This window comes from Hipposideros armiger, unplaced genomic scaffold (genome assembly GCF_001890085.2).
Source record: "Hipposideros armiger isolate ML-2016 unplaced genomic scaffold, ASM189008v1 scaffold_666, whole genome shotgun sequence".
Classification (NCBI taxonomy): domain Eukaryota; kingdom Metazoa; phylum Chordata; class Mammalia; order Chiroptera; family Hipposideridae; genus Hipposideros; species Hipposideros armiger.
Window position 1 is genome coordinate 667,624 of NW_017732016.1, and position 10,472 is coordinate 678,095.

The following is a 10,472-nucleotide window of genomic DNA, read 5'->3' on the forward strand; positions in this document are numbered from 1 at the left end:
TGGTGCCAACTTGGGCCAGTGAAGCAACGTCCTCCACAACTAGACTGAAGAACAAAACGACAGCAACTTGTCTGTTCCCCTTCCCCAATTCCCCAGCACTGTTCCCATCCCCCGATTCCCCATAAAAATCTTTAAAAAAAAAAAAAAGAAAAAAAAGAAAAAGAAAAAGAAAGATGTTTCGCTGACTTCAAAAGGCCTGACTTCTGTTTTGTGCTTTGCCTGGCAGGGAGGAGCCATCACAGCCAAATGAATCCCCAGGAAGAAAAAGTGAACATAATTACAGAGGTAAGTCGTTGCTTAGATGGCCCCGAGGGATGTGTTTGTGTGTGCACTGCACTCAGGTCACACGTGTTGTGCGTGAAGAAGCTAGGCCAGCAACAAGCATTTATTGCGCTCCAGCGGCACGCAGAGGGTGCATGTCAGGCATGTGGTGGATGGTGCGGGAAACGCAGCCCTCCAGACACTCCAGGGGGCTGCCTCTACTTGGAGGCTCTGAAGCTGCTTTGTCACCATGTCATGAATTCGGACACACAGCACTTCTACCGTGCCACCTGCTATGGGGCCCAGCTCTGCTGAAGCACATAGATTTCTAAAGAAATTCAGAATGAAGGTAACAAGCATGGATGATAGCCACTCATAAAATCCTCTGTCTCGTGGAGTCCTGCAACTGCTACCTCATGGTGTACCAACGTCATTAAACACTGTCTAGAACAAACAGCGAAGGCTCTCCAATTTGGAGACTGTAGGCCGCCAAACGTAGATGTAGATGCCTGCATCTGTCTTGACTCCAGGGCTTACTGACTTGAGACCACGGAGGCCAAAATGGAGACAACAGGCTGTTTTCAGTAAAGTAATTCCAAAATCCTGAAGGAACATGTTACGCAGATAAAACCACATGGCTCTACATTTGCTCATTCATTCGTGCAACAGATACCATTCCTCTGGTCCCTGCGGATACAACAGTGAACAAGCCCTGTGCCCTCGTGGAGTTTACATTCTATCGGACTGTTAAGTCCTACTGGACAGTTTTGCATTGATGCAGGAGCAAATCATCATCAGAAAGCACCAAAGAACCCACATTTCTCATACGTACCTTCTCAGCCAGTAAGAACTTAGACTTGAATTCAGAACCACATTTGCACACCTCAGTAATATCAACATCCTGTCATCTAAGTTGGCGAATTCCTGAGCTAAGAACACTCCCTACCTGGTGGGCCCTGAGGGATGACGTCTGAGTGAGGGTGGAGCTTGCACTGAGAAGATGACAGAGAAATCAGTCCCGTAGACAAAGGAAAGGCTCACACCATGCCTGTCCCCTGGTCCGGACCGCAGTCCCCTCTCCTGTAACTGAAGTTCATGCCTCCTTCTCTAACTCAGCCCAGTGGCCAAGGGCACTGATGTGTAATTGGAACCCAGCCCAGCAATCTGCATGATGTTTCTTTGAACTTTTACATCATTAAAACCCATGTTTTCTGTTCCAGGTTTATTTTGTATAAAAATTTTTAAATTCCCAATTTTAGAGAAAAAAGAATTCTAATAAATTTGGTGTGCCAGGGAGACGTTCTGGATTTATCTTGCAATTTCTTTTACACTCAGAGGTACCTGCACCCCAGTTTGTAAAACTCTAGGACTAGAAAAGCTTAGAGCTTGAAATTTGAGAGCATTCAGCTCTAACATTTCATAAATTAAACTTTTCTTTATGTGGAAAAAGAAAACAAAGCCTACACTGCTACAGGATTTCTCCCTTTCTAAGAAGATCTGCTAAAATATTGTTTAAATCAAAACTTCCATCGTGATTTAACAGGTGTCTTTATCATTCTTTACCTGATATAGACTGGGGAGCAGAGAAGCCCAACAGTTCTGAGGTCATCCTGTGCTAGGGTCCCCCTGCGGGGGGCCAGTCCACGTGTCCTAGCAGTCACTTGTTTAGATTGTGATTTTTGAGGGCAGGGAGTATCTCTGTGCCCCCAGCACCTGCAACACAGTAAGAGCTCAATAAATGTCCTCTGCATGGGGGAGCCCCATTATCAATGGAAGCCCCATCATCGCGTTTACAGTTTTTCCCTTTGGATACAACTTTTCAAGGACATGCCTATTTTGAGAAGAGTAGCTGAGGATGGCTGCTCAGATCTCATCAATTGTCCCTTCCCTCCAGGAGCACTCAACTTTAGTGCATGGAGGCCCCAGAGCAAGGTGGTGGCTTTAACTTTGATACCTAAAAGTCACACCCCTGTTCTTCTCTTACGATTGGTTCCCAAGTTACACACATACCATGGCTCTTGATGACTCTTCTATTTCTATTTTAACAAAGGAGTTCGTTGACAATGATGAGGATGTAGACGTGGGAAGAAAGAAGACTGCAAAGGTTCAAAGACAAAAAAGAAAGAAACAGGTAGGGAGTGACAAGAAACAAGGGCCTGTCTACCCCACCTGCACCCACAGGGGGCCACAGGGCTTCCTCTGGGAGAGGCAGGGATGTGGGTGGATGGTCCGGGTGCAGCACCCTGTGTGGGACCCTGCAGATGACCCTCACAATGAGACTGTGGTCAGTGTTTAGAGCATTTTTCCTCTGAGGTTTTTTCCCATCCCCTGAGACAGGTGTAGAAATGATGGAAACAGCCCCGTTCCGGTGTTGTCATCAAAAGGCCATAAACTAAGACTGGCGATAGATGGCAGTGCAGGATTACAAATCTTGGGGAACTCCCCCCCCTTTCTCCGACTCCAAGCACGAATTCAGCTTCAGTCTAAGTGGGAGGCTGAGCAACTCCCAGCTCCAGGGCCTGCGGGCAGTCCCGCCCCCAGCTCGCCTCTCCGCAGGACTGGCTTTCCTTGGCTGGGAGCATCCCGGTGCAAGGTCCACCTTCTCAAGGTAAATGAATTCCCTTGGTAAGAGTCCTTGCCCTCCGTGGAGTGAGGATTGTTTGGAATACTGGAGATGCCAGCAGCAGAGAGAGGGGAGGGAAAGGGAGCGCCATTTTGAGCCAGCAGCCACGTGATGGGACCGCCTCGTGATGGGACTGCCTAGAGAAGGATGGCTGGGGAGGTGGGGAGGGGAAGGGGGGGATGCGAGATCTCACGGCTGGGAGGAAACCCCCCTCACCGCTCTCCCTTCTCCAGCAAGCTCTGGTTGGGACCAACTGAGCAGGGGGGCTGGCTTCAATTCTCCAGCTGGGATGGGCCACCCAGGGGAGGGCCCAGGGGGTAGGAGGTGCTGCCAGGCCACGTGGCTGGTCCCTCTGGCCACCCAGGGAGCTTTAACCCCTTCCTTCCTGCAGGGTCGGTAGTGTCTCTGCAGTCAGGTAGGGGACCCACGGAGGCAGCAATGACCCAGTGCAGATAGAAAGAGTGCAAGTCCTTAGCTCAAGGGACACAGACCTGCTGTGGTGTCCAGAGCTCGGAGGTGTGGAGCTTGGATGAAAAAGGAGAAAGGGACAGGGATGGAGAACAAAAGAGAATACCAGGCATCCTACTTCCTCGGCATCATCTCATTAATTCAAGCTGCACAAGAGCCCTGATCACAAAACAGCACAGCAGCCTTCGGGGCATTGCAAGAAACCTAGATAAGGTTTCTTAACCCCAGTGGCACTTCAAAATCACTTAGGGATATGGTGGTTTTTTTTAATTAAATATCTCAGATTCATCCTAGACTGTTTCTTTAAATCAGAATCTTTGTGCTTTGCACAATGCCTGATTAGCATATGCGTAGCAGCATCTCAGTGAATGGGTGATTTTTATTTCCCTTCTTTTACAGATGAGGAAGGAAGGAAGTTAGGAAGTTTAAAAGCCTGCCCAGAGCCCCAGAGTAAAGCTGAGTTCCGATGGAGGCAAACCTTTGTCTGACCCTACACACCATCATGCAACCATGGCGGTCATTGCCACCTCTGCTCACCTGCCCACCCTCCTCTAGCATTTGAGGAAGAAAGCAGAGGCTGTGCTTTGTCCAGGATTACCCAGGGACACTTGAACAACTGTTTTCAAATGTGTTGGAGCTGGGATCAAATAGTTTGGTTGTGACTTTCCTGCTTCCTTTTTTGTCCAAATTTCTGTAGAGCTCTATACATTGTATCTAGAAAAAGTGAAAACATCCATTTTATTTTGGGATTTGGTAATGCCTTGGTAATTTCACAAGAAACCTAGAGACACCCAGGGTTGACACAGCTTTCCTACAGGGGTAACCATAGTGACGCAGGTAGCTGGGATCACAGTTATCTAGATCTGAGCGGTGTTCAGGCCTGTCCCCTCCTTAAGTGACCCACCTCATCCTGAGATAGGATCTGCATCAACAGAAGCCCTGGGCCTCACAGTCTCTGCCCCTCTGCCCACAGCTGCGGACTGCTGGCCCTGAGGAAATGGTGACTGAAAAACGCCATCTTGGCAGCCAGCAGGAGCCAGTGCAGGAAGATCTAGACCCTGACACTCGCCTCCTGAGCATGACCACCCGACGAGGCCCACGGAGTAAGTGTCTCTCGGTTCAGTTCAACCAGAGTTTATGAATTGCCTTCTTTGATCGGCACAGAGCCATACAGGGATTTTATTTATTTATTTATTTATTTATTTTAAAGATTTTATTGGGGAATTGGGGGAGGGGAACAGTGTTGAGGAGTTGGGGAAGGGGACCAGCCAAGTTGCTGTTCTTTAGTCTTCGTTGTGGAGGATGCCAGTCGCCATCTGGCTTCCCATTGGCAGCTCATGGCCTCTAAGCTCAAGGTGCTGTGTTCAGTCTTAGTTGCAAGTGGGCATAGCCACCATCCTATGCAGGAGTTGAACCCAGCAGCCTTGTTGTTAAGAGCGCATGTTCTATCCACTGAGCCATCCAGGCGGCAGCTCAGCTCAAGGTGCCAAGTTCAGTCTTAGTTGTGGGTGGGCATAGCCCACCATGGAACAGGCAATCTTGTTGTTACACCAGCTGAGCCATCCTGCCACCTGTTGGCAGCTCAGCAACAGCTCAGCTCAGGCACAGCGTCACTGGCCATATGGGAATTGAACTGGAGGCCCTGTTGCTCAGAGCTCACGCTCTTAAGCCAACTCTTAACCAACTGAGCCACTCCGCCGGCCCAACACAGGGATTTTTAATGGGTATTCTTTTTCATACACAGTCACCACCCCTCTACCCCACTTCACCGCAACTCCGTGGGTAATTCTCTAGGTGAACATCTGTCTAGGAGACAGGACACATAGCTTCAGGACGTATTTATAGAACCACATAAGGTATTTATAGAACCACATCTTGAGTTCAGGATGTCGAAAGACATGAGGGAGTTTCTGAGGCTCTGGGAGGCCTTCCCGTGAGGGCCCCCTGCACTGATCCCTCCCGCCACACACCCTCCCCTCTCCCCTCTGAGGACCTTAGGCTGCACTTCACAGCATTTGCTCTTTCCCACCACAGTGAACGCATTAATTCTCTGCTCATTGTAGGGAAAATGGTTACCCTTCACTTGTTGCTTTTCATGAAAAGCGGATTAGACAAGAGAAGTATGTTATACTTTCTTTTTTATTATATATTTATTGGGGAATTGGGGGGATGGGAACAGTGCTGGGGAATTGGGGGAAGGGAAACAGAGAAGTTGCTGTCCTTTTGTTCTTCAGTCTAGTTGTGGAGGACGTTGCTTCACTGGCCCAAGTTGGCACCATCATTGTGCTCTTAGCTGTGGAGGGCAGTGTCACTGGCCCTCATATGTGGGATCCGAACCGGGGCCCTCTGGCATCCCAAGCTAGTTCTTAACCAACACACCACTCGGCCGGCCCCTGAAAGTATTTTAAACAATATAGAACATTCGATAAATGCACAGTAACTAAGGTGTTTGAGAGTAAGAGATTTAACCTGTGCAGTCATCCAAAAATAAACATAAAATAGTTACTAGTTCTGATTAGGAGAAGAGGAGAATAACACAAAGCTAAGATTTGCCTGCCTGAGCAATGTCCAGTGGTATCTGGGCAGCCCTGGGCAGGGCTGAAAGCTGTGGCTGGTTTTGGAGCACCGGTAGCCCAAGATATAGAGGAAATGTCCCTAGGAGTGGGGGGCGGGGGGCTGATGGTTAAGGAGTCTGTGTGGCCAGGCACTAGTCAGAATGAACAGTCAAGACCAGCAGAAAGTCAGCCATGTGGTCAAGTGAGCGGAACAGGTTCATTGTTCTGTCAACACACATTAGAGCGAGAGACAGACAAGTACAGGGAGTGACAAGTGCGGTGAGAAACATGGCTAGGTATGCGGGCAAAGGGCCCACCAGAGGCAAAAGAGGAACTAAGGCTGACGGGGATGCAGAAGTCTCTGTGATGGAGTTTTGAGGGAAGAAGATTCCAGACAGAGCACTGAAAACACACAAATATGTGCTGAAAACAGTGCATCCGAAGCAAGGTCGAAGCAGCCATGTCTTTTGTGATCTCTCCTGAGACATCACACACCATTGCTATTTGTTAGAAGTATGTCACTAAGTCCAGCCCACATTCCAGAGGAGGGAAATTCGACTCCACCTTTTAAAGGAAGGTGTGTTGAATACATTTATGGTCATGTTTTTAAGCCACCACATTCATCTTTCTCGAGAACTCTTTGTGTCACTTTTCTACTCAGAAACCCGTAGTAAGCATCACATAAAGTCCACACTCTTTTATTTGTTCTGGGTTCTGAGACCCTGTGCAATCTGGTGTCTTCCCATTATATTTCCACTCTTCAATCTGCCTGCACTCTGGTCGACGGCTTACTGGCCTCTGAATGCCTTGTAACCACCTGAGCATCCCCGGGCTTTGGTGCCCATTCAAAGAAAGCTCTCCACCCACCTCTTTATCATACTTGTGACTGAAAGGTAATGGAGACGTAGCAGTTAAGGCCATGGGCTTTGGTGTCAGACCAGTGTGGGTACCAGTCTATACCCGTCACTTTCTTATTGACTTGGGCCCTTCTCCCACCTCGCTAAACTTCAGTTTCTTTATTTGCAAAATGGGGACAAGAGTCGAATTCCCAATACCTCCACAGAGTTTATATTCCAGTTGGGGGATGAGAGGGTAAAGGGAAAACGAGTGAAACAAACATGAGAAGTAGACCAGTAGCCAGTGGTGAGAAGTGCTATACAGAAAGAAGCTGCTGGACAGTGGAGGTGTGAGGAGGGGTTACTGTGTTATTAAAGGACATCGGGAAAGGCCTCTTCAAGGTGTTGGAGCAGAGGCCTGACGGAAGTGAGATCCCTGAGGAACATGGCCTTGAAGCGAGAGGGTGTCAGTATGTTGAAAGAGAAGCGTGGGGGCCAGAGTAGCTGACAGAGGGAGCAAGAATAAAGAAGAATTAAGNCTGAAACGATGGCCTTTCATGATTCAGAGTGCCCGCCTCTGAGCATGGCCTGCCTCTTAGCAGAAATGCCCAGTGACCCCCACACATGAGGGAGGGTGCGGCTCTTATGGCCTGACCTAATTTCTGCCAGCTCCTCCCCCAGGCTGATTTCTCTTTGTCCTTATCCTGTAGGCTGCGCCGGCTCTGCTGCTCACCCCCACACGTTTGTGTTACACTACTAGGAGTAACCTGTTACTTTAAAAAAAAAAAAAGCCACCAAGCCACCTCCCTTAGGAACACGTTGCTAAGTGGGTGTTTTTGCTGGAGACGTGGCTGCAGCTTCCCAGGGAGCCGCCCGGGGACGCCCAAACATTCAGCCTTTCCTCTGGACGCTTAGAGTATTCAACAGGAAGACCGTCTCTCTCCACTTCCCTTTCATCCCAGAAAGCGGAATCTGCAAAGTGCCTTTGGAAAGGTCCTTCAGGTAAATTAGTTCCTCCTGGGAGCTGGGCTGCAGCGCTGGGGTCCCGCTTTCAGTTCCCCACCTTGGAATTCAGCCTCTGCCCCCAGCACCCAGAGCAGATTTAATGACTTGTAAAGTTAGAGCCTCTCATCATTATTATTCATGCTTTACTTTCTGGAATTGAAACATAGGGAGAGCGTTGCTCGGGCTGGTTTGATTTGAGCTGCTGCCTGGAGTCTGGTTTGTAGAAACATTAAGTGCAGCTCCTCACAGTCCCTGGGTGAATTGCTCCCAGCCGGTCACTGCTTCCTTCCTGGGACTTCCATGCCCTCCTGTTGCATTCCAGACTCCCAGAAACATTTGCTACATGTTGAATTTCTGGGCCTTTTAGCTCAAATTGGTTCAAAGGGCTAAGTATTAGCTGTTGCAAGCTCCGCTTTTCTTGGCAGACAGAAAAGGGGCCGTGATAGACAAAGGGCTGAGGGTCCCTGCTCTCTCCAAAAAAAAAAGAAAACCACAAGAAAATCTGCTGGCTGCAATTTAAACTGATTGTTTCCCTTCATTGCAAAGAGGTGCTATGAAAAGCAAAGTCTAATGGGAAATGCATGGATGTTATTAAATTTTCATGTAACTTCTGCAAATAAACTCATCACCAGAATGAAATCTCTATCTCCTGGAGCTTTAAAGAGTCATCCAGTCACACATTTATTGAGCATCAACAACGCACCAGGCAGTGTGCAGGGGTATCAAGTGTGCAAAGATGAATTAGACCAGGTCAGAAGCTCAGGGTTTACTGGGAAGATGGACTTGCAAACAGATAATAACAGTGCAATGAGCTAAGTGCCATAAGAGATTTATATAAGGGTCTAACATCCTTAGTGCCCAGCGGGACCACCCCCAGGGAGGGCCTGGGACACTCACTTCATCATGTGAGTGCATCAGACATGTATCACCCAGCACAGCTCAGATATTTGTATGTACTCTTTGAAGGTGATACACATTATATCGAGCTGATTAAATGATTCTACAAAGCTATTTGTCACTCACCTTATACCACGGGAAGCTGTGGCTGGAATAACTTGTAGAAGTAGGTAATGAATTCAAAAGTGTGTGTGTGGCCCCTGCCCCAGGTTCTAACAGGATGGGACAGGAAAAATTAAGGGCTGTCCATGGGGAGAAAACGTTCATGCATATGAGGGCAGGGCAAGGCTTCAATGGAAACAGAAAGGAAGCTGCCCTGGGCCCAGCTGGGGAAGGGAGAGGAGATACTGGAGCCAGTGGGTCGCAGGTAGGAGCCACAGATGGGTATGGGGGGGGGGTGACCATCACCCAAGGTCTTTCTTCTGACTTCCCTTCTGTCCGCTAAGCTCTTTTCCTTCCCCACTCTTTTCTTCTACTCTCCCTCCCTCCCACCACCTTCTCTTAATAACACTAACCAGAACGGAGAGCCTGGTTCATGTGAGGCATTTTACTACACACATTCTATCATTTAACCCTTATAGAAGTATTACCCATCAAGGTAGGAATTATAGTCCAAATTCACAGACATAGAAACGTATCTNCAAGAATAAAGAAGAATTAAGCGAGACGGGAAGAAGTAAATCATACCCAGCCCTGAGGGTCCTTTCAACCCCGGTGGCTGACAGCCAGGGGAGGCTTTGAGAGACAAGCGATCTGGCCAGACTTAAGGCTGAAGGCCGCTATGCTGAGTTGACTCTGGAGAGGCTGGGTTGAGGGCACAAGCAAAGATCCAGGTGGAGGTGGTGGGGACTGGGCCCAGGGTGGTGGAAGGGTGGACAGAAGCAGGAGTCTGGGTGTCTGCAAGGCGGAGCCCACAGGGTTTATTGCCGATGGAACAGAGGTTGCGAAAGTAAGAAGGAGGACTCCAAGTTTTTTGACTTGAGCAACCGGGAAAATGGAGGTGCCATTTGCAGAGAGAGGAGAGATGGCAGAAAGACCAGGTTTGGGGCTAGATGGAGGCAAGGACGTACAAAGTTTGAGATGCTTGTTGGAGATGGTTGTAGAGATCTGGAGGTCATGGGCGAGATAGAGGCTGGAGAGGCCTTCGCTGACCTTCTGTCTAAAATAGCACTTCCCCATCTCATCACCCGTTCTCTCCTCCCCCCTGGTTCATTGTCCATTAGAGCGCATGTCACCTCCTGGTCACTGTTTGTCTTCTCCATTCACCACTGAATAGAGCCCCAGTGCCTAGGAAGATGATGCATGGTTTATCAGGGGCTCGGTAAACATTTGTGGAAACTCTGCCCTGGGCATAATAGCAACACTTCTCAGGTGTGTAGCCCCATGGGAGAATCAGCTGATTTGTTGGTTAGAGTGGAGTCAGAAGGGCCAAGTGATGGGAGAGTATCGCCAACACTGTCCCCCACCTCCTTGCTCTGCTAGGCTGTAAGAACATGACCAGGAGGACATGGCTCTACTGTGAGTTCAGGTAGACTGGCTGCTTCTTGGAAAAAGAAATTTTCATCACTCAGGCACATTTTCTCCTTGACCTCTTTTATTTTATTTTTTTCATCAAAATAGTTCACATTATTTCCTCTGCTAACAGCTCCCTAGCCCGGCTATTAAGGCTTTCTGTGTATAGTTATCTCAAAGTAAATGAAATGTCACCAAGGCAAAGTGCCTTACGATTCTAAATGCAATACCCGTCGAGGCCTCTTATTTTTTACTATGAAAATTCTAACATGCACAGAAGTAGATATAAAATCCAGTGAACCTCACATGCCCATC

At 48.5% G+C, this 10,472-nt stretch overlaps 1 protein-coding gene across 4 annotated transcripts in view; it reads left to right on the top strand.

Moving 5' to 3' along the window:
• Positions 1-229: 229 nt before the first annotated feature.
• Positions 230-10,472, top strand: part of CC2D2A (coiled-coil and C2 domain containing 2A) — a 115,997-nt gene continuing 105,754 nt past the window's right edge. For all 4 annotated transcript variants that reach the window (XM_019626343.1, XM_019626345.1, XM_019626344.1 and 1 more), the window contains exons 1-3: positions 230-285; positions 2,312-2,392; positions 4,326-4,455. In XM_019626343.1, the coding sequence (XP_019481888.1) occupies positions 247-285; positions 2,312-2,392; positions 4,326-4,455 (250 nt within the window). In that variant the 5' untranslated portion in view covers positions 230-246. The remainder of the gene's footprint in view (positions 286-2,311; positions 2,393-4,325; positions 4,456-10,472) is intronic.